Source organism: Aulonocara stuartgranti (genome assembly GCF_965226115.1).
Source record: "Aulonocara stuartgranti genome assembly, chromosome: 1".
In the NCBI taxonomy this organism is placed as follows: domain Eukaryota; kingdom Metazoa; phylum Chordata; class Actinopteri; order Cichliformes; family Cichlidae; genus Aulonocara; species Aulonocara stuartgranti.
In genome coordinates, this window is record NC_138939.1 from 28,948,447 (window position 1) to 28,972,677 (window position 24,231).

At 41.7% G+C, this 24,231-nt stretch overlaps 2 protein-coding genes across 5 annotated transcripts; one reads left to right on the top strand and one right to left on the bottom strand.

Moving 5' to 3' along the window:
- The first annotated feature begins 1,072 nt into the window (after positions 1-1,072).
- On the top strand, positions 1,073-5,951 carry dtwd1 (DTW domain containing 1). Of its 2 annotated transcripts, none has more exons than XM_082538335.1 (5): positions 1,073-1,177; positions 2,868-3,169; positions 3,347-3,484; positions 5,058-5,334; positions 5,457-5,951. In XM_082538335.1, the coding sequence occupies exons 2-5, from the start codon at positions 2,870-2,872 to the stop codon at positions 5,684-5,686; spliced, it is 945 nt and encodes a 314-aa protein (XP_082394461.1). In that variant the 5' UTR covers positions 1,073-1,177; positions 2,868-2,869; the 3' UTR covers positions 5,687-5,951. The 2 variants fall into 2 exon arrangements, with proteins under 2 accessions (XP_082394461.1, XP_082394462.1); XM_082538336.1 differs by lacking the exon at positions 1,073-1,177 and adding an exon at positions 1,187-1,727.
- On the bottom strand, positions 5,842-23,608 carry nnt2 (nicotinamide nucleotide transhydrogenase 2). 3 transcript variants are annotated; one of them, XM_082538294.1, is made up of 23 exons: positions 23,159-23,608; positions 22,586-22,651; positions 22,316-22,482; positions 21,367-21,596; positions 20,859-21,058; positions 20,689-20,776; positions 20,460-20,548; positions 20,186-20,373; positions 19,494-19,627; positions 19,175-19,366; positions 18,517-18,667; positions 15,710-15,871; positions 15,508-15,618; positions 15,253-15,398; positions 12,713-12,908; positions 11,788-12,021; positions 11,102-11,262; positions 10,750-10,929; positions 10,512-10,671; positions 6,965-7,046; positions 6,721-6,839; positions 6,270-6,385; positions 5,842-6,169 (listed from the first exon to the last, which is right to left on the bottom strand). In XM_082538294.1, exons 3-23 carry the CDS (start codon positions 22,443-22,445, stop codon positions 6,023-6,025), a joined length of 3,216 nt encoding a protein of 1,071 aa, XP_082394420.1. In that variant the 5' UTR covers positions 22,446-22,482; positions 22,586-22,651; positions 23,159-23,608; the 3' UTR covers positions 5,842-6,022. The 3 variants fall into 3 exon arrangements, with proteins under 3 accessions (XP_082394420.1, XP_082394421.1, XP_082394419.1); XM_082538295.1 differs by lacking the exon at positions 22,586-22,651; XM_082538293.1 differs by lacking the exon at positions 23,159-23,608 and having other exon boundaries at positions 22,586-23,130.
- Positions 23,609-24,231: the final 623 nt, after the last annotated feature.

Sequence of the window (24,231 nt, forward strand, 5' to 3'; positions counted from 1 at the left end):
AGTTCAGGATGTCAGGCAGGTCATCTAATTATCAGAAGGTTGGTGGTTCAATTCCTGCCTTCTCCAGTTTGCATGCCAAATACCCTTGGGTGTGATACTAACTCCAAGTTCATCTCTGATGAAATAATCTCAGTATGAGCATGTGTAAATATTAGATAGAAACCGCATATGTATACAAATAGTACTTGTATGAAAGGGTGAATGAGGCAAGCTGGATAAAGTCCTTTGAGTACTCAGATAGAGCTGAAAAGTGCTACAAAGATCCAATCCATTTACCAAAATATTACCATATTATTGTGTGTTTACAAATAGAGATATACAGATATATACTAAAAGCCAAATATCTTTTTCTATATCAGGAAAATCTCTACCTTTATTTCTGTTTTTGAATTGCTTCCACACTCAACCTGTTCCAGATTTTGACTCGTAAACACTAAAACATTTTCTGGTAGTACACACATTAATATAGTTTTGAAGTTGCTAAAACCCCTTAAATTACAGCTATGTTCTCTACAGAAAACATACTTTGAACATTTCCTGGTAGCAAATTATTTTTTGCTCCAAGCAAAATTTGTGCTTTCTGGAATTTGTAATTATTGCCACGGACCAGATTCATATGAATAAGCAGAGTCTCTAAGGATTTTTCTTTAAGGTTATTTTTAATATATTATTTTAAATATTTTTGAGAACTATGCACAACTCTTTTTAAATTGCCTAAAATGTTGTATTTTTAAATGCAACAAAAAGCATCACAATACACAGTGTGTGTCTAATATTAAACTTGTAATTTAACTTGTACATTTAAAATCTAGAGGTTTACATGATCATAAACTGTGTTTTATTTTAAGAAAAAAAAAATTTTTTCTTTCTAACGTTTACCGAAATACATAAGAGCGAGAGTTGACGTTCATTGGCTGCTAGTATGAGTAACTTAAATCTAACTTCGTAATTTTATTTTACTGGATTAAAGCACACTCATTTATTCACTTTACTTTGATACATTTTGAAAATTAACCATCTATAAATATATATTTATAAATCGCCTGCAATAACACCCCCAAAGGGCACCGAGTAGCACATTCGTTGCTTAGCGACAGGTAACTACCCAGCATTTCCTTCACACGGAGCTGTGCTTCCGGCGTAGAAGAAGACGCTCATGCCGTTGTGCACTTCATTGGTAGGCACTTTTATAATGGGACTTCTTTTTGTAGCTAAGCTAGTGAACCCAGTTGAGCTAACAGTGCACAACAGTGCATCCGTCTTCATTTGATCTTCGCTCCTCTTAACTAGACTTTTTGACTTGTGTCTGTTAACGCTAGCAGCGGGGGCTGAGGAAACGTGACGCTTGCTAACAGAAGCTAGCTCCACTATGTTGAAGCATGGGCAGTGTAAAATACTGACTCTTTTATACTGTCTGTGGTTTCAAAGAAAAGTAACTGCAAGCTGCAGGTGTACGGTTTCTGCTCTATCACATCTCACTGCGCTAGAGAGAGGTTAAAGAGAGCAACGTTTCATGTTGTTTATCCATGTGCTAATTACTAATCTGTATTTAGCAAACGCGCTACACTCGGACACCAGCGTTTCCCCATTAGCTGATGCTTACGATCCCCCATGTTTATCAGAAATTCAACAGTATGTACATACAATCACTGGCCCCTTGATTAGGCACACCCTGCTAGTTTAATCTTCAGAGGTGCGTTAATTCTACGTGTCATCGATTCATCAAGGTGATGTAAACTTTTGATTCACAGTCGCTACAGATTGGCCAGTTTGCCAAGAATATCTTCCCCACACCATTACACCAATACCAGTACTGTTAATACAATGCATGATGGATCCATGCTCTCATGCTGTTTTTGCCAAATTGTGATCCTACCATTTGAAAATTGAGACTCAGACCATGCAACATTTTTCCAGTCTTCAATTTTACCAGTTGTTGCCTCAGTCTCCTGTTCTTAGCAGACAGGAGCAGCACCTGATGTGGTCCTTTGCTACTGTAGTCATCAACATGTTTCTTCAGAGATGCTCTCTGCATTCCTTGGTTGTAACGAGTGGTTAATGAATTACTCTTGCCTTGCGATCAGATTGATGCAATCTGGCCATTCTCCTCTCACCTCTGGCAGCAACAAGACATTTTCACCTACAGAACTGACACTTTTCTTCCTATTGTCTTTAAACCCCAGTAGCTCAGATTAGCCCATCTGGCATCAACAGCCATGGGTTTCTCCTTCTTTCTGATGCTTGCTTTGAACTTCATCTCATCTTCTCTTCATGTCCTCTGGAACCATGTCTACTATCCTAAATGGATTATGTTACTGCTATGTGATTGACTAATTAGATATTTCCATTAACAAGATTTATGGTTTTCTGTTTTCTAAGAACTTCTATCTCAGTGACTGTGCTCACAATGTGATGTTTGGGAATTTGACGTGTTCATATTTGAACCAGAAATGGGTAATGTCATATAATGTGATCTTATTCAGTTACCAGAACTGCAGAACTAACATGATGATCTTGCCACTCGTATTAATTTATACTAGCTTCTAATCTGGCCAATGTAAAATCATAAGACGCTACAATAAAATAGTTAAATGAAACATTATTTTTAAAAGATTTACTCATTCCAAGAGTTACAATGCTCTGTTTTATGAAATTTTTTAGATGAAAAGCATTCAAGCTGCACCGTACTATCACAGCAACAAATTTTCCAATCTAATCATTACCAGTCACGCACAATTTTAATGAACTCTTAGCTCTATAACTAGCTTTTTCCATGTTATTGTGTCCTTTGAGTTTAAGTCTTTGTAAATGTTAGATTATTTATGTCTGCTAATATTGGCATTATTTGCTCTGTTATTCTTCATCAGCTATGAGTGTACTTGTGCTCCAAGACAAGTCTGTCAACAGAGCAAAAATGAGCGGCCTGGATCAGGACCAGCGTCATCATCCCAGTTGCCGGGAAAAAACACTGGCCTCTGATTCATCCGACTCCCGTGAGCTTCCCAGTCAGCAGCTCCAGGGGCTCAAATTGGCATCACATGCAGTGCTAGAGGAAGCACAGCAAAGGGGCAGGTTAAAGTGCTCTAAATGTGGAGGCTCGAGGATGTTCTTCTGCTACACATGCTGCTCCTTAGTGGGCATGAGCCTGCAAGATGTCCCCACAGTGAAGGTTTGTAGGAGGTTAGGACTCACCTGCTTTGTCTTTTAACAGAGGCCTTCACCATTGTCTTAATTGGTTGCAAAATGCCTTTTTTTAAAATTATTTAACGTTAAATATTTTGGCATGATGTTGCTGAAATCCAACTCTCCCCTCGACCTGACTTTACACACTGTGTGTTACACTCAGCTTCCTGTGAAGATAGACATCATCAAGCATCCCAACGAGACAGATGGCAAGAGCACTGCCATCCACGCCAAGATTCTCGCACCCAGTGACATCACAATATATACTTACCCCTGCATACCTGAATACCAAAAAGACAAGGTTAGTTCTTTTTTATCCTTGTAGTTGTGTTTTTTATCCTAAAAGAAAGAATGGAGTTTATTTAACTGTAAAACATGCTGTCTGCCTTGTACCTTATGTGGCTTCAGCTAACAATTACGTTTATGATTGATTCATCTGGAAATTACTTCCCAGAAAACTTTTTTGTATCTTCACTTGTCTTGTTTTCACTACTCAGTCAAATAGCATATTCAGTTTTCTATGACACAACACAGAAAAGCATGTGGCATGTTTTGTTTGGAAACAGAGGTTAAATTGCTCATCAAAAGTGATTTTCTCTCATCTACTAATCCATGAGTGTCAAACATATGGCCTACAGGCCAGAACAGCGCTTCAAAAGATCCCATCAGGCCTGCTGGATGGCTTGTTGGAGTGTATAATATAAAGAGCGGGGCGGCATATGTAGTTTTTGGACTTTTCTGTGTATTTAGTACCAAAAAGACTTAAAAGCTTCGAGAACTAAAAGGGATCGTGCGAACTGTTATTTTCATCCGATCCAGTGGTCGGAATCATTGTAAGTTTAAAAACTTTCTCAGTGACAAAAACATTACACAAGCACACCATAGCAAACTGAGGAAAGGTGATTGCGCAAAGGAGCTGCGCCCGTGTGTTTCACTGAGCTCACTATACAACAGTCTTGAGTCACTCACCATTTTTTCTTCCAAGACGAAAGCAATTTTTTTGTTATTGAGCAATAGTTCTTCAGGCTTTCTGAAGGTCTATCAAAGTTTGTCTTTGGATTTTGGCTGCTTTTTCACTCATTGTTTTTAGTCCAGTCTTTATACCTGACCATTTTATTAAGAGGAATGTTTGTTTTGTTTTTTTGGTTTGTTAAGCCACTCCCCTTTTGTAAACTGATGGTTCCCTTTCAGAATTTACTTTACACTAAAACCAATGGAAGTAGTTGAGTATTTATTATGCAGCGGCTTTTGCTAGTTTTGAACCAATGTCTGATATCACTGACTTAGCATTTTCTTTGGCATCTATTAGTCTTTTTCTTTATATTGTTGCTTACAATAATTCTCGATACTATGTTGAATTAACTGTATTCATTTCTATTTTAGTGCAGAAATCTAATTTAAGCGTATGTTCTGAAACTGTTGCTCTCCACTAAAGTCAAATTGTAAATGCTTATCTTTTGCATTTTGTACCGTTGTTTATTTTCAGCATAAAAATCTTAGATTTTTACCCAGTCTGCAAACAACCAGTGAAACATTTCTAAAAGATTTAGATTTATTTGCTGCAGCTCCATTCTTCAGTTCAAAGCTCACAGCACTTATGCAATCAGATTGTTATTTCAGCTGAATGAGTTTAGTCCACAAGCCATACATTTGTATTGTTTTTCTTGTCTTCTCATTTATTTAAATCAATTGATTTAGTGTTTTCACTTCTTCAACTTTATCCCTCACCTGTCAAACAGTTTACATCCTGTTCTCTGCTTCCTAAATTTAGCCTTTTATAAATCACCCCACTGTAAAAACACGTGTTCGAGACACATTTTATGCCCCAGCACAGTTTGCATGATGGCGTTCCTCTCCGTCTTCGCTCGCTCCAGGTGGTGTTGGTATTCCCTGGTCCGAGGGCCGTCTCAGTTCAAGACATGATGAAGTGTTTACATGACAGGTCACACGACTCCGCTGATGAACCGTGCAGAAAGAGGTTAAAAACTGAGCAAGTTCAAGGTTCCACACGCACGTCTGAGAGCTCAGAGTCGGGGACGCCAGATGAAGCAAAAAGCTCAGTGTCAAAGGTGGATCCCCTACACAGGGTGGTCTTCATTGACAGCACATGGAACCAGACCAATAAGATCAGCACAGACGAGAGACTGCAAGGTAATCATGAAAGATTGCATTTGAGTGGGTTTCCAAAGAACTCGAGACTGCTGGTGATTATTCACTCACAATTGAATTTACCATGATCTCACGATGTTGTGACTGACGTGTTTCTCCCCCAGATTTGCTCCAGGTAGAGTTGAAGATGAGAAAAACGTGTTTCTGGCGTCATCAAAAGGGCAAGCCGGACACTTATCTAGCTACTATCGAAGCCATATATTATTTTCTCATGGACTTCCACGAGCATTGCCTCGACGAGGAGTACAGCGGAGAATACGACAACCTTCTCTTCTTCTACTCCTACCTGCACTCAATTGTTAACAAAGCCAAAACCTCTGCTGGAAAATGCTGAAGAGGACAGACTAAAAGACATCAAACACTGTAGCTGAAGCGTTTTATGTTAATAGATTCTGATTATGCAGAAAAATAATTTTTAGTTTTTGAACTCGAATGACATTTTCTTATGCATGAATGGACAGTGTGACCGTAGTAGTACAAAGAAAGGAATTTCTGATACATTTAAACATTTTAATTTACAAATTAGTGCACAATGATGTTTGTGTTCTGCTGTAATCACATTTGTTGCAGACCCAATAAACTTGTTTTTGTAAAATAGGTATCTCACATGCCAAAAATTGTAATAACTTTTAAGTTCTTAACAATTGTACACGGCAGTAATGAGTTGTAATTAGTAGAAGGTCTCTCGGATCTTTGCTTGCAGACTGTCACAAGTTTTCTTGGCATCTCCCAGCAACATAGATGTGTTGGGCTTGTAGAAAATGGGGTTATCTACTGCAGCGTAGCCCACACCCAAAGTACGCTTCATCACTATCACCTGGTGGTAATAGTAAGAAAAGAAGGTGGTATATGATTAGATTTTTCTTATTTTGGTACTATATCCTCAAACACATTTCATCTAATAAAGGCAGACCAACCTGTTTGGACTTCCACACCTCCAGGACCGGCATGCCAGCAATTATAGAGTTGGGATCTTCTTGCGCCGCCGAATTCACCGTGTCATTGGCACCGATGACCAGCGCCAAGTCTGTCTCTGTGGGTCATAAACATTTACACGTTTACGCACAAGGCGGATGAACTCAAACTCCGGCGCTGCACTAATCTCCCTCCACCATAAACAGAACCATGTGTGTCAGCCTGCGTGCCTGGTTGCTAAGAAAACAATGAGTGTTGTCCTAATAACTTGGCACATCCAAGTATCCAGACATAACATGTGGCCACTTCAAGCGCAGATGAAAAGGAACGGATGCGTTTATTACAAATCACCAATCGAGTAATTTAATCCAACACCTCCCTGCCAAAGTGACAGCCGTGTAACGGTAAATATAAAAGATCTTTCTAGAATTTATTTTTAAAAACGGCGCTTGCCTGGGAAGTCGTCATTGATCTCATCCATCTCCAGGACCACGTCATAGGGAACGCCAGCCTCGGCCAAGAGTACGTTCAGCTGGCCGGGCATACGACCGGCCACTGGGTGGATGCCAAACCTGTTGGAGATGTTACAGCACATCACTGATTTTTCACTGAAAACTTGTCACACACACACACACACACTGATAAAAGAATGTCCTGCCTTGTGTGTGTATATACACACACGTGTGTACAAACTAACCTCACAGTCTTGCCTTGTTCCTTCAGCATCTTCACCATATCTGCAATAGGATACTGGGCTTTGGCCGCACACAGACCCCAACCTAACAACATAAATATAGAAACTTGCAATAGCTGAGCAAATTGGCCTTAGTAGGAATATAATGGTTATATCTTATCTACATACTCCATAATCCCTTTAGGTTGCTTGAGTCTCCTGTCAAACAGCTTTTCTTTTATTGGATGGGTGCCTGGTCATAGATAAGCATTTCACAGCTATTGTTCATTTCTAAATGACAGGCACAGCAGTCCTGCAGGACAACAGTAAAGCCACATATTCATCACCCTTCATTCCTTCTTTTGTCCTCCACCACCACAAGACTCCTCTCTGTGTTAAATCATAGCAGCCAAAAGTCTGAGAGACATTTTTCTAAGGAAAACTTTTGCATGTGTGGTGTGCATTGGGGTCCCCTGCGTGCAAAGAGCTAGTTACCCTCTGTCTGCATAACCCCTGCTTAACCCTGGTGGTCAGGTACCTTCTAGAGTTCAGCATTACCCCTAATCGAGTTTTTCCAAGCCAGTGACTTGTATCCTGTATCTTAGTATTTAGTATTTATTTATTTATTGTCATTGTCAAGAACTATAATTCCCCAAACAGCCGGAGCCTTCTGTTTCCTCACTGCCGTGCTTTGTTGTTGACAGCACATGGAGAGTCTGGACCGAATAGCCCTTATGATTTTTCACTGTTTCTCTAATCAAACCAGCATGTTCGACCACACAGCTGTCTCTGCACCAATTCGGAGCCATTGGAAAAAAAACAGCAATCCTGGTATCCAAGCTACACGGAGTGGTTCCTCTCGCACAGGCCGTTCAACAGCTACTCATTTGTCAGACAAGTCTGGCTTTTCTGCTTAATAAATCATGATGTGGGCATTATCTCACACTCTGAAATCCAAACCACCATTATTTAGGCCCCGTGGACAGTTTGTGAACAAACTACTCCCTCTTGTGGTCACTACAGTTCAGCATTCTGAGTTTAATGAAAACGCTACCATCAGATGCCTGACCATTTCCAAGTACTCTGCAAAACATTTGGGCTTTCCCAGAGCTGTTTTTGATCTCACAGAGCAACTTTTTTTGCTTGGTTTTTTTGGTCAGGTGAAAGCAGTTATGTGGGAGATAGATGATGGTACTGATCTAAACTAATGATCTGAAAAATGACATTTGGACTCCACGCCATCTACTGACAGGAGCACCAATATAAATCTCTTATGCTAGTCCAAGTTTCTTTCTACACCTGTCTACACCCGTTTCTAAAGGGCTCCATCTGTTTCCAGCACCGTCTCCACCCACAACTGGGGGAAAAAAGTTTTTCTACTTATGTAGAAGATTTAAAGCTTCCACCAAAATTTGCTTACAGACAAAGTGGCAAATGACAAAAGTAGCTGACCTTTGAAGAAAAATATAAATCATGGTGGAGCATTCTTCCAATGCACTGATTGCAAGCTGGCTTTAGCCCAAATTCTAACAGTTTATATCAGTTTACATAATTTTTTGTGCAGCACTAAAAAAAAAAAAAAAAAAAAAATCCCCAGATGAAACAACTTATAGCTAAGGACTTCAAAAATGAGGAAACTTTGGGTGAAGCACAGTGTTATCTAACTTGCTACCTGCTCTTCATGTCTGCTTAAGACTTAATTAACAACTGATAACACAACACACCTGAAACCAATGTTGGAGTGCCAAAAACAGTTTCTTAAATGGCCATTTGAAGCTAACACAAAGAAATAGACATACCAAAACACTTTGTCTCCATTTTAACTCATCTGTTTAAATTCAATCTTTGAGCTTAAAGACATGGCTTCATTAACACATAGATGCCATTACAGGTGGCTATATATCTGTCTGCTGGCCTTCACCTCAGCTAATTCATTTTGCTGGAAACCCTTCAAACGTGAGACCCAGGGAGCCAGAACTGGCCAGCCAAAGAATCCAAGCTAGCCCACCGAATCAGCTATGGAAAAGACTTACAGCTTTTCCTACTAATAAAGACCTTCCACATCGATTATACCAAAGTAAATTAATAGATAAGCAGATCACAGAAACTTCCCGTTTTTATGCTTTACAATCTTTTTTTAAAAGGACATTATCAGTCTCTTAAATAAACAAAGGGGATTTCGACCAGTCCAGCCCACTTAAGGTCAAAGTAGGCTGTACGTGGCACAATGTAAAATGAGTTTGACATCCTTCCTTTAGCCCTGCATTTGTAATGCTTATCTGATAAATAATATGGCACGCTCTGAGACAGCCAATTAAAAAAAATTAAATAAAATCCAAGATCCAGTTCAGTGAGTAAGATTGCATTATTTTACCTGCATGTTACATAGTATACACAGTAGACGTTTATTATGCATTTTCTTAGTGCATTATGCTCAAGTTGTTCTCCATATTGGACATGGCCCAATGACTCGTCATTTTAAAAAAAAATTAAAAGAAATGATGTATCTTCATTCGCTGCAACCTGGAATCCCTCCCCAATCAAACAGGGTGTTACACCAAAAACCTCCTTAGAATAGCTTTGGTCACTAGATTGCTGTGGTCAACCATATTTTGCCACCATTAACTATAAGAGCAGCGCAAGGTTATCACCAGCAGGTTGGGGGGAAACAAACAAAAATAAAACAGCACATTTTCCCTATCAGCCTGTAGATGCCAGAAAGTCACTGTCGAACCTCTAGGCTTTTATGAATAGGGTCTTCATTCACTTGATCCAACATGACGACACAGGATTCTTCTTCTCTCGCTCTCCCTCTCTCTTCTCCTTTCGGCGTCTCCCTTTAGTGGTCGCCACAGCAATTCATCTGCCTCTATCTCACCCCTCCCCAGCATCCTCGTCTGTCACACCCACCCTCTGCATGTCCTTCACTACATCCATGAATCTTCTCTGTGGTCTTTCTCTTTTCCTCTTGCCCGGTAGCTCCATCTTCAACATCCTTTGTCCAATATATCCACCATTCCTCTTTTGCCCATCTCTGAACTATATCAGCTTTGCGTCTCCAACTTTGTTTCCAAGCTGATCAGCCTGCTCTGTTCCTCTGATGTACCCAAATGAAAATCTTAGCATCTTCAGCTCTGCCAACTCCATTTACGCTTCCTATTTCCTAGTCTCCAAACCATACATTACAGCAGGTCCCTCTACCATCTTGTAAACCTTTCCTTTCACTCCTGCTGCTATCTTTCTGTCAAAAATCATCTCAGTCTTTCCACTATCCTAAATCTCCACCTGCTCCACCCTGCCTGAACCCTTTTCTTCACCTCTCTTGTGCACTGTCCATTGCTTTTGGATGGTCGGATACACTGCTAATCAAACTAGATAGTGCAACCTAATAACTAAATACAGTCACTTACAAGTGGGGTACTATTGTGGTAATATAGGTACCTACATTAAACGAAACAAACTGATAAAAGATCAGTTTCACAGATTGGTTGGTTAGAAAAAGTTACCAATGACAAAGCTGAAAATTACATTCCTCAACAGTGCTTCGAGACATCTGTAAAACAGTGTGTACCTGGAGTAATGATGATGTTGTTGGCTTCTTTGATTATGTCAATGGTTTGGTCCACATTGACCTCGGTGTGAGTGCCAACAATCTCCATGGGCTTACCACCCAATGTTGAGGTGGTGCCGTACCCGCCCAGGATCACGTTTGGCAGGGAGCGGTTCATAGCCTTGAGGAAGAAGCAGCCCAGTGACACGTTTGTATCCTTTTACTTCATGCATAATGCTGGAAATGTGCATCTACTCACCACACACATGATGTAGGAGAGGATTGCACCAGAGGAGCCAATCAGCGCTCCAACAATTGTCATGAGATTGTTGTCAAGCAAGAAGCCTTCGGCACATAGTGCCCATCCTGAGTAGCTGTTCAGCACAGTAATGACCACGGGCATGTCAGCACCTCCGATGGCTGCTGTTAGCGTTACACCCTATGACAGGTTGAATCAGAAAAACAAACAAGTATTTTAACATATTCCAAGTTAGCTAAAACAATTCTTACATTAAAAATCAACTGCTGAAATGTAAATTCACTGAAAGAGATGTTGCCAATCCCCCCCACCCCCTGCCTGTTGGCAGCTTTAATAATGGTCACAAACTCACCATGACAGTGGAAAGCCCAGACACTCCCAGCAGGCACCCCATGCCAGTACCATAACTGGAACTAAGCATAAAGGGCACCATGCCTCCAACAGATGCTGCCATCAGACTGGCATTCAGCATGTGCCGTCCAGGTAGCAGCAGGGGGGCAGAGCTCAAAAGACCTACAACCAAAAAACACATTTTTCAGAGAGGGAAGAGAAACTGTTCTCACACTTTTGTAGGGTTTAAAAGGAACAAGACAAAACAAGTGAGCGTGCTTTTCTTTAACCAGTGTCAGGTGTCTTTGAACCCTCAGACTTATCTGCGAAAGCCTCTAATCAGCTGTCTGAGCATCTGTCTCATCCACAAATCAGCCAGCAACCCTCTACCAACCACAGCCATCCAGTCACTGGCCTGCCCTTCCCATGGCAAATTACCAGAGAGCTTCTCATGTGTTCCTCTTGATTGGTCGGCCTAAAGCGCAAATTAGAGAGTGCTGACACTTACACAGAAACTCCTGGATTTAAGAGGGGATCTTTGGCTTTCAGTAGATGAAAGGAACAATCAGCAGCCGGCCAGACAACCTGATGTGTTTTCATAGAGATTTGTGTGTAATAAGAAGAGCTATGGTCAGATCTGACAGGGACTGACCTCGTCAGATATGGACTGACAATGTGCAAATGAGAGATTAGTGTCAGATCGATTACCTTGAAGCTTGCCATAGGCCACCAGTGATCCACTGAATGTGACGCCTCCGATGTAAGTGCCCAGGTAAGCCACAGTCTTGAGCACACCTGCAGCTGGGTGAGTATCCAGGTGAGGGTACTCAATCATATACTCGGCAATGCATGTGAGAACAGCCGCCAGGCCCACAAGGCTGTGGAAAGCTGCCACAAGCTGGGGCAAGTCTGAGATTTCAATACGCTTGGCAATGGTCAGACCTGTAGTTGAGATATGAAGAAAGTTTAAAAAAAAAAAAAATTTAAACACCAGAACTACACTTCGCATGCACATTGGCAGAGTCTGACTGCTAGAAACATTTAGGGCATTGAAAAAAAAACATGAAATTAAAAAAAGAAGAAAGAAAAAAGGGGAAAAAATGGTTAAAAGGCAGACACCTGCTTCTAGTTATGGGGCCTGTTCTTCAAAAGGTAATCCCAGGAGTTCAAAGTTGAGGATTTAATTGCGTTTTCTTGAAAACTAAGCGGCTCTTAATGCTGTGTGTATGCGCTCATTCTTAGGATGATTACACTGCCATTCATCTTCCTGCTTCTTAAATTACGATTAACATGTACAACAGAGTGATTGATGCATGTTATGAATTAGCTAGGAGGAGCTAATAACGAAACAAACCGCTAGACTTCAGAGGAGTCATGCCGAAACTTGATCAATTTGTTTTTTATTGAAAACTGAAACCTTGAGGTGCTACGTTATTTGCAAGTCTCCTTCACATGACCCAATGAAACAGCAGGGCATACCGCTTGAGTTGTTATAAGATGAAATTAGAAGCGCTGTGAAGCTACAGTGGGCATTTTGCAGCACAAGAGGTTTTTTTGGGGGGCAGTTTAAGTAAAGAAATATCAGTGAACACAATATCATATCCATTTTAGTTGAATGCATGGAGCCACCTACCCAGGGTTCCCCCACCGGCCATAGCCAGAGACATCTGAGACAGCAGCTCCGGTGAGGGTTTGAGGGCACCGAGGGTGGCAGCAAGGCCCCCTGCCACTCCCATCATGCCGAGGGCGTTCCCCAAGCGACTGCTGCTCTGGGCAGACAGGCCGGCCAGCGCCCCGACACAGCACAAACCTGAGCCTAAGTACATCATCTGAGGAGAAAAAGTGAGAATCAGCATTTTATCATAGCTACATGTTGAGAATGGATCAATAAGTCATCAAAGAATCGAGAAGCAGGATGAAAATTAGTTTAAAGATGAGAGGTAATCCCAATTAAATGAAAGCTTCTGATCTAGACCTGACATCAAAGTGGACCCAGTCTGTTAATCTACAGGGTTTGTTTTTGTTTTTTAAATAGTCTTACATTCTACTTATCATCTTTGTATGGCTCACACTTAAAGAAAATCCCTATATAGCCTCTACCAGGCCTTGATACAGCCCCACAGTGAACTCCCTCAAAGAAAAGATTTGAATAGCAGGTGGGTTGGTTTCTGTGCTCAAGCCAGAACTGTGTACCTGACATGACCATAATGAGAGTTTCCCCATCTCACTGACTCATGCAGAGCCAAGAGTAGAAAGGGAAAAAAAACATGTTTAAAACGCATCCACTACTGCAGTAACAGAATCTATGTGAGAGAAAAAAATATATATAAAAAGCTCAATAGGTTCTCTAGGGCGCATCGTTCCAAAACCAGCTGAGAGATCCTCCCAGTACAGCATGCCCAAACACTTCACCTTGGAGGTCTCTAACCAGATGCATCTCAGAAAATTCAAATATTTAAAAGAAGTTCAGTATTTCCCATCAGTTAGTTACAACAAGTGAAAATTTTATATATTGTAGACTCAAAAAAATATGTCATTAGAAGAACAGTATAAATACCTGTAAATGATTCAGCCTACTTAATACACACAACCACAATCATGGAGAAGACTGCTGACTGGACACTTGTATAGATGATTATCACTGAGTCTCTTCTCAAGCAGGATCATTGACTCTTTTCATAGAAGGTCATTAATATAGCACATCAAAACACGTTAATGGAAAGTTGACTGAAATGGAAAAGTGTGGTAGTAACAAGAAAAGTGTCCACAGGTAATAGGGACGCCTGCAGCCTTGAGAGGTTTGTTAAAAAAGAAGTTGATTCAAGAGCTTTGGAGAACGAGTGGACTGAGGCTGGGGTTTGATCTTCCTAAGATCAAACAAAGATCAGAGACAAAGTCAAAAGCATCTTACCTGGGTCAATCTAAAAAATGACTGGACTATTGTGCAGTGGTCCGAAGCCTTTCTTTGCAGATGAAAGTAAATTTCACTTTTTATTTCTAAATCAAGGTCCAAGAGTCTGGAGGGAGCGCAAAGAGGCACACAAGCCGAGGTGTTTGAAATCCAGAGTGAATTTCCTGCAGTCTGATGGTTTGAGATGCCACATCATCTGCCAGTGTTGCTGATGTTTGGCCCACTGTGTTTTATCAACTCCAGAGTCAGTGCAGCTGTCTGCAAGGAGGCTTTAGAGAGCTTCAAGTTTCCATCTGCTGACAAGCTTTATGAAGATGTTGATTTTCTTTTCCCAGCAGGACACGTCACTTTCACACCGTGCCAAAACTAGTACCAAATGGCCTGCTGACCATGTTATTACTGTGCAAGACGGGCCAGACAACTTGACCTGATGAGAAACACCTGATCCAATACAGACAAGCTATCAAAGTAGCATGGGCTTCAGAAACAACTCAACAGATCCACAAGCGGATTGCCTCCATGGCAACCTGATGCAGTAATTCATGCAACAATCCAGTACTGAGAGCAAGAACAAACACACTCTTCAGAAGTTGGACATTTCTGTATTTGAAATCCTTTTTTGATCGCGCTTAACTTTTCTATTAAACTGACATAACTGCATTTATGTTCATATATGGTAAGCCATATTTAAAGTTAACATAATATTTCAGTTTCAGTCTAATAAATATAAAAATTAAATTATGCATTCATTTCATGGTATCTTCATTTTGTAAGATACAAATTTATACATGAAATTAGATGCACTTAGCAAGCAGAGGTCACCACACTAAAGTACCAGACAGAGTACCATCTACTCTACAACAGCGGTCCCCAATCCCCGGGCCACGGACTGGTACCGGTCTATGAGTCGTTGGGTACAGGTCCGCGAGAGTTATGGCTCGGGTGTGAAATTTATGGTTTTCAGGGTTTTTATCATTAACTCGGTTTCCCTCAGTCTTTTCCAGTGTCTTATGAATAAAACTTTTTTGCTACCAGTACAGGTTTTATTTTGTTGATTAGTACAACAAATCCAAGACATCTTAAAGGCCAGTCGGTGAAAATATTGTCAGACATAAACTGGTCTGTGGCACAAAAAAGGTTGGGGACCGCTGCTCTACAAACAATTAATTTCACTGTCACGCTACTTAATGCACATTACATTAAGTAGGGGATTGTCAGTGGAAACAAATCTGAGTGAGATGACATGATGTGCATCGTCTCACCTGCTCGATGCTGTACCCAGCAGCCACAGAGGCTCCATATCCTCCAACAAATGTAGCCCCAGGCAGCAAATACAGGTAATTGTACTCAGGAGGGTCGGTGGGCCGTTTAAACATGTCCAGCATCCTCTGGGTGATCAGAAAACCACCTGCACAGGTGCAGAAATAAATGAATGAATTAGCCGTTTTCATTTGTTTGGGTGGGAAATTATTTATGTTCACTGAAGCCATTTTTGTGTCCAGTGTTGAATGTCACACCAGCAATGTTGATGGAGGAAACGAAGGCAGCAGCCAGAGCAAGACTCTCGGGCAGGGAAGAAGGTGTGAGACCTCCACCCATCAGCACCAGGCCTCCCACCGCAGTCAGACCTGACAGAAAAGAATTTGTTAACAAATAAAAAGGAATCACTCAAATATCACCACATCTATACAGATTTTCATGACTTTAATGAGTTCTGACCTGAGATGGCATTGGTGACGGACATGAGAGGTGAGTGCAGAGCGGGGGTCACACCCCACACAGTGTGGTATCCCACTATCCCACCCAAACCAAAGGTGGTGACCATCTGAGTGAAAGCAGCATTGGGCGAGATGATGCCTAGAGCCAGACAGGTAGACAGGCCTAGAGAGAGACAGAGCAAGGCAGTGTTGCTGTTGCCATGTTTGTGCTTTCCCTGCTGCTGTAGTTTCAAGTTTGGTTTCCAGTCCCTTCTTAACCATTGAAGGAATGGAATAACTGAATAAGACAAATAAACATGTCGTTTTATTACCAGCTATTATGATTCATAGTTTCTCTGAAAGAAGTGAAGCGAAATGTTTGAATTTACTGAAAAATATATTCATCGCTGTGCTCAGTTACAGGGGGGCTTCCAAAGGTCACAGTAAGATCTGTTACAATGACTTGATTTAAAAATGGAAAAATTACAAAGTCAGACTGGAAAGTAAAGGATTTTTCCCCTCATGAATCTTACAATGAAATCCCAAAGAGACATGCTTAAATTGCAAATTGCTTTTCTTGTCCACATACAAAGGTTTCCAGCACATATCCATTATGTAGAAAAGCAGTCCCACTTTACATTTCTTAGTTTTTGGCATACTTGCCATACCCAAATGTTTCAGATCAAACAGATTTTAATATTGGATAACCTGAGTAAACAGGTTTTTAAGGGGGAAAAAGCCACCCCAACCTACCTGAAACTTCTATGTGAAAAACCACCTCCCCCCTAAATGTAATAACTGGTTGAGCCACCCTTGGCAGCAAGAACTGGAAATGGGTCTCTCGTGACTGTGGAGGAATTTTGGCCCACTCTTCTTTGCAGAATTGTCATTCAGCCACATTGGAGGATTTGAGCACGAATAACCTGTTTAACCTCCTAAGACCCAAACTTCATGGTATGCATTTGTAATTTCGCTTTGCCATTTGGGCTGATTGGGAGCTGATGAATGTAACAACAAAGAGTTACGCAATTTATTTTTTTTAACTGATTTTTGTTTCTGAGAAAAATGAGAGCCACATATGAGGACATTCACATTAAATTTCGATTGAACAGTGGCAGCATGATGTCCTCGTAAGTGGATATCAGGCCCTTGTAGAGCAAAGTTTAGTATTTTGGTCTAGACAACCCAAAATGTGATGTCCACATATGTGGATGCCAGGTCCTAGGAGGTTAAGGTCAAGCATCTAAATCTGATTCAAGTCCACAATTTGATTAGACAACTCCAAAACCTTCATTTTGTTTTTTTAAGACATCAACAGATGGACTTTCTGGTGTGTTTTCAGATCACTGTCCTTCTGCATAACCCAAGTGTGCTTGAGCTTTGGGCTATAAACTCATGGCCAGACATTCTCCTTCAGGATTTTCTGGTAGAGACCAGAATTCATTGTTCCATCAGTTATGGCGAGTTGTACAGGTCTTGAAACAGCAAAGCAACCCCTGACCATTACATTACCACCACCATGTTTGATTGCTGGTATGATGTTCTTTTCATTAAAGGCTGTGTATGCCAGATGTAACTGGACTCAGATCTTCCAAAGATTGTTTTAACTTTTACCTGAAAGGCCAGGTAGGTTTGGGTAGCTTTTTTCCTTAATAAATGAAATAATCATTTAAAAACTTCTGCATTTACTTAAGTTATCTTTGTCTAATATTAATGTCACACTAACACAAGCCATTTAAACTAGGGGTGTCCAACTTGAGTCCTCGAGAGCTACTGTCCTGCTGCTTTTAGATCAGGGGTAGGCAACTTCAGGCCTCGAGTGCCAGTGTCCTGCAGGTTTTAGATGTGTCCTTGATCCAACGCAGCTGATTCAAATGGCTAAATTTCCTCCTAACAAACGGCGGATGAGGGCTGCCCGAAGAGTAAACTTCAAGTACTGAATATCATGTCACTTATTTATGTGCAAATGTTTAATAACGAAGAACATTAAAACATTACTGCTGGCCACATGTCGGCAAAGTTATGTGACATTAGTGACGTTTGTACTAACTTGGTTTTAAAGCCTTTACTTTAAAATATACGCCGTTCAATAGCTGACCTTAATCTTACAGAGAATGATCAAAGCTCATGTAGAAACAAACAAAGAAATGAACAAAAGATTTTCTCCTTCATTTCTGTCAAACAAAGCTGTATGATTTAGTATCATGGTTGCTAGGCAACCTGGGCAGCGCAACGGAGGCTAGACCGTCCCATTTCACAAGCCTCGCACTTCCGGCCTTAGCGGTCTTTAAGTACGCGGCCCTTGAGGATCGTTGAGGCTGCGTACTTTAAGGCTGCAGACCCTGAATTGGGATACAGCCCATGTTCTCCAGAGGTCTGGGAATGAACTAATCATTTGATTCAGATGTGCTGACCCAGGGTGATATCTAAAACCTGCAGGACACTGGCACTCGAGGCCTGGAGTTGTCTACCCCTGTTTTAGATGCGTCCCTACTCTAACACAGCTGAATCAGATTGTTGGATTACCTCTTTTCAGCATGCCATCCATTTTGGCAAAGGTCTGATAACAAGCCAGTATTTGATTCAGGTGTGTTGGAACAAGGATGCGCTTAAAAGCTGCAGGACAGTAGCTCTTGAGGACTGGAGTTGGACACCCCTGATTTAAACCAAAAGATAGTGAAAATTGATATTTTACTTTAATTGGATTATTTGCATGCTTTAATTTCAGTACAAATTAATGTTTTACACAGAACAAATCCTCTCAGTGAAGCCAAATAAAGCAGTGCTAAATGTCCCAGAAGTCTGAATACTTCTGTGTTTGTGTTTAACCTGCAGTGTAGACACCAGCAGAGGTCATGGTGCGGTTGAAGGGCGAAACGGACGCCACTTTCTCGGCCTCCAACTCTGCAACCGTTTTCTGTTTCACCGGCGATGGCGGGACTGTTTTTGGAAGGGGTGATGGGAACATGTTCTTGCCTTCCTGAATGCACCAGAAAACACACAAGAAGACCAGAGTGAGGAGAGAGGAGTCCACAAAAGATTTGCGTGAGAAACAGACATCAAGACTTTCACACAGTGGGTGAGCTCTCGAACACGAACTCGTGGACGGCACAGGGGATTACGCTAAACAAAAAAGCAATCACAAACCAGTTAGCAGTGGTTTTGAAAGATAAATTCTCTTTTAAGGGGCTGAATAATGCTTAGTGTAACAAGAGGTAAGCTGATATGTCCTATTGAGGTTGCGTGCTTATTCTGCCATAAACAATGTGTCAAAGCTAAATTCCTGGAAAAGTGTATTTTGAAACGTTCATAACATTCTTGCTGGGATCCAACTTGAGCTATTCCCAGCTGGGACTCTGTTTTGGTACTCAATTGGCGCTCTAGCCAAGCATGACAGGATCTGACAGCGCATGAGAGGGAAGGAGGGATGCCAGTGGGGATGGAAGCTGACAGGAGACAGTCACATGAAAAAAAAAAAAAACTCCACCTTCATAACAAGAGTCCCACGGATGACGTGGTCAATTGTTCCATAATCAAATTCTTCTTTGGGCTCATAGTGGAAGTATTCCTTGTCTGGACTAATGGCCTTCAGAAGCTTCAGTATGTTGTTTGAATATAGACTGCTGGCTTGGGTGGCCATGCGGCTGGGCAGGTCTGAGTAGCCGATGTGTGTTACTCCCTAGTTAACAAAAAAGTACATTATTCATACATAAATAAATCATATATATCCCAAATCAGAAATACATCTTTTGCATTCCTTAAAATTATCCAGTTTATCCAAATGTGCAAGCTAGGCCAAAACGTACCCTGTAAACATGCAGCTGTCCGGGCTTTGTGGTCTCGATGTTGCCCCCTGCCTCTGCAGCTAGATCCACCACTACAGAGCCATCCTTCATAGACTCTACAAACTCCTTTTTGATCAGTATGGGTGCACGCTTCCCTGAGTGAGCATAGGACCACAGGTAGAAAGGAATGAGATGCATCAAACAGCATCATGCTGTCTAACAAAGAGGATAGTCAATCCGTATTAAAGATGTAGTGACCCTCATGAAAGCGACATTATGGGGTTGATGGGGCTTAAGCCATAGACAGTATAGAAAAATTGGACGAGGCCACTGTGCCATCATACGTTGGTTAGTTAGATCTAGTTGCAAAGTCCAAAGCGGAGGCTTTTCGCCATCGCCACCTCTTTTGAAAGTGATGAGTGAGGGGCAGACTGGCAGACAATTTACTCAAGTGTCAACAGATAAAATTATACGTTGCTTATGTTTAGGACCAACTCCCACGAAGCCTACTGAGTCCTTAGCTGCTAGATTAAATAAAATAAGCCAACAGCGAGTGAAATTCTCAGCACACTTGCAGAGCAATATTTCATATGTTTATCTCTAATTGACGTTCAGTGTTGCTGTGGAAAAGATGAAATAAAAGCAAATAGTGATGAAACTTTTGATGCCAAACGATAAAGGCAAAAGTGGCTTAAAGTACCGATGTGACTCACCGGGAATCAGGGCAGTGCTGACAATAATGTCGACCTCTTTACACTGCTTGGCAAAAAGAGCCATCTCAGCCTCGATGAACTCCTTTGACATCTCCTTGGCATAACCGCCAACACCCTCGCCAGACTCTTTGAGGTCTACTTCTAAAGGCTCAGCCCCAAACGACTTGAACTGCTCCAGAGCAGCTGGCCTGAAAGTCAAGAAGCAGCCAGCCTATCAGCAAAATTCTGTCCATCATTAATAAGCCTGCAGTTTGAGGCGTTGCCAACCTTATACCTGGTATCAAACCCTCTGACTATGGCTCCCATTGACTTAGCTGCCCCGGCTGCTGCCAAACCAGCCACTCCACCTCCAATAACCAGGACCTGTTTACAACAGAAACATCCAAATGTACCAAGATTTCACTTCACACTTCATTTTTTATTTTAAGTATACTGAAAGGAAAGAAAACGCTGTACTGACTGTCGAAATAGATCATGCTTGGTTGAGTAAAACAGACTATTACCTTAGCTGGAGGCACTTTTCCTGCAGCTGTAATCTGACCAGTAAAGAACCTGCCAAAGTGGTTGGCAGCCAGAACCACAGCCTTGTACCTACATAACAAAAACTCAAGTCACATTTACATTAACTAAACAAACAGATGAAATCTGGACTTAAAAATACATTTTTGTTTACCCAGCAATGTTAGCCATGGAACTGAGTGCATCGTAGCCTTGTGCAATGGTAACTCTGGGCACCTGATCCATGGCCAGCACAGTGCTCTGCCTCTGTGACAGCTTATTCATCAGCTCCTGGTTCTGTGCTGGATAGATGAAGCTCACCAGGGTGGATTTGGGTTTCAGGAGATCTACCTCACTCAAACTGGGGGCTCGAACCTAAAAAGAAAAAAAAAAATCTATTTTCCACTCACAATTAAATATAACTGACAGATATGTGGATCTAGTTTGCTTATGTAGCAGCAAATCAAAACATCAGTGCTCATTTTCACAAAGTATACAGATTACTCAAACCAGAGGAGAGTGGTTACTTTGACTGGAACATATCAGGAAGCTCAAAGTGATCATTGGTGTCAGATGCTGCACTGAGATGAGTCTATAGTATGAGGCCTTAAGAAGATTGTTGGTGATTACGGTTTCTGAGCTGTGAAGCTGCAAAGAAGAGTCTGAGCATGCCGGGTACGAACCTTAAGGACCAAGTCTGAGCCGAGGGCTCCCTTAACATCAGTAATGGTGGCTCCAGCATCTCTGTACTGCTGATCGGAGAATTTTGATTCGTCCCCGGCGCCGCTTTCCACCTGCACCCTGAAGCCCTGTTTGACCAGCGCCTGCACCCCAGCCGGAGACAGCGCCACGCGACGCTCATTCTGTAACGTCTCCTTAGGAACTCCAACCACCAGGTCCTTGTAGAGCACGCCTGAGGTCAAAAAAACAAAACAAAAAGAAAAAGGGGGAAATAAAACAATGCAGCCGAGAGTGAAGAACTTGGAACTTGTGCATATTTTTTTTGTGTGTGACAAGACATAAGTTTATCTTCTTTTACGCAACAACGCAGCAGGCATGCGCGTACAGCTGAGATTTGCGTTGCTGGAAACAGTGTCAGGTTACACATTTCTCTCCCTACATGGTGTAGTGACCTCGCCACCATGGAGACATTATTAGCAGGTGATTGGCACCAGGCCAGCACACACACAGAGGCCCTGCAGTCCTATGCAGACACACTCCAAAGTCAAACTTAAAAGATTTCAGCAACTCAAAACTTTGACGAGCACTCTGTGCCGTGTGCCTCGCACACAGCACAGGCTCCATACACAAAAGGCTGTCATCAGAATCAGCCGCACTGCTGTCAAGTTTTTACAGGTCACCTTTAACTGACCTCTCGTCCGCTCTCACATGTTAGCAGCTCTCACGAGCAAAGCCGCCGTCTGCTTTATAGCAGCTTTCCCTATTTTGAGAACATCTCTAGCAACCTGCTGCAAACAGTTTGTGATCTGCAGTGGAAGTTTTCCACTCCTTTGGCCGGCCGGAGCTTGTCCTTGAGTGAACCGTTACGCTCTCATTCCTCAAGTCAGACACGAGAAAGCACGCAAGCCCAGCCTGTCCTCTGTGAAGCAGAGAGATTTGTAAATTTCCTACCTCTGGAGGCCTTTTGGTCCCATAACACAGGGAAAGTCCTGAAATGCCTCCTTCCAGGGAACTTCAGATGGACCCCTCGCTGGGACAGAATGACAGAGGAGCTACAGATGCAGCGGAGAAGGGTCGACATGGCTGCTGAGCGTCCGCCCTGAGGCTCCTTCTAAGCTCTTGATTACGAACACAAACAAGGAGAAGCAGAGGTTGGCGATAAGGCGACACTACATCTACATCTGCTGTCAAATAAAAAAGAACATAATTTTTTAAAAATACCCTCAAAGCAAGTCCCGGGCCCCCCTTTCCCCAAGTCACACACTCAGACTATGCGTGCTGCGAGGCCTACAAACAGCAGAGTGACATTTCAGCCGCACACACACATGCAGAGCACAGGGTTGATTACACACTCCAGGCTTCTCTTCGCGAGAACTGGAATTATGACGGCACAGGGGGGAAAGTGTGCCAAGTGTGGCCTGGTTGTTGTGAGCCGGAGAAGAGCAACCAGTGTGCAGATAACAAAGGGGGGGCTGGAGGGGGGGCAGCTCAGATACAGTCAAGACTGGAAAAAATGTGGTGTTTACAAATGTTGGTCTGTCTTATATAAAGACAAATAATGCCACAACCAGAAAGACAAAACAAAACACATGACTGTGGAAACTTGTCATACTTTGGTTGATGTTTTGATTTCTGAGTCACAACAACGTTTTGCTGTTTACCTTCCCTCCCATTCATTCATTCATTCATTCATTCATTTTACTGAATCACACTCAAATCACTGCTCCTCATTCTCCAGTAATCTAGTCACACACTCAAAGACCGGCTGATGGACTTGCTTGTTCTCACACTTGCCTTTCAGGTTTCCAGAAAGAGCGGGTTTCACAGCAGTGTCACCTGCGAGGTTCCTATACCCCCAAAATCCTTCCCGTCTGCTTGCAAGGAGAGACAGACGACCTTCCACAGTTTCCTTATCACTGCCGGACTATTTGAGTATAAATAGTAAGCCCACGTGACTTCAGTCATCACCACCTCTGAAGCAGCTAAACTCCTTCAGGCCCTGCGCAGGCTGATACACTGCCACACTCCCACAGAATTAAGGGCTGGATTAAGACGCCCGGGAAGGAAGACACTGGCTGGTCATTTTATTTTAGAGCGGATGAACCGACCGGCTATGGTCCTTACTGTGCAATAAAGTAGCTGTTAAAACAGTATCAGTAAGAACAAACACTTTCAGTCTATCTTGGGCACAAGTAATTGGGGACTACCTGGTGTCGGTGTTGTTAATTAGGCCAGTGAGCATTTTCGTTTCTGCACACAAGGTGACGCCAGAGAGTCAGAGAACGCTGTCCCACCTGTAAATGGTTGGACGGCAAAAACTATTACTGCTCCCTCTCTTTGTTAGTCCCTGTCACGTGATAATGCAATCTTATCGGTTTATAAATTAATATTTACATTTATATTTACATAAAATCCCATAATTGCATTATAGATAGATAGATAGATAGATAGATAGATAGATAGATAGGAACAATTAATAATAATGGTAATTACGGGAATAAAATCATTATTATATTATATTATATTATATTATTCTTTTTTAATGTTTACTTGATATTTGAGGAATAACCTCAGTACAAAACATGTAGCCAAACATTTATTCACACAATAATAGGTCATTTTTAGCAGGTAGGGTTTTTAAAGTATCTTATCCATAGTTTTCTAATGATTGTTGTTTATGGCAAATTCTTTTTCACTTATTTTCATTCCAATCCTTAAACCTGACCATTTTCAGAGAAGTGTTTTTTGTTAAGCTAACCTAACTCTGACTTATGAATCATTCAAACATAAAAAGGCAAAAAAAGAAAAGAAAAAGCATAAAAAGGCACCTTACTCAAGAGATGAACCAGCGTTGTGCCTACACATTA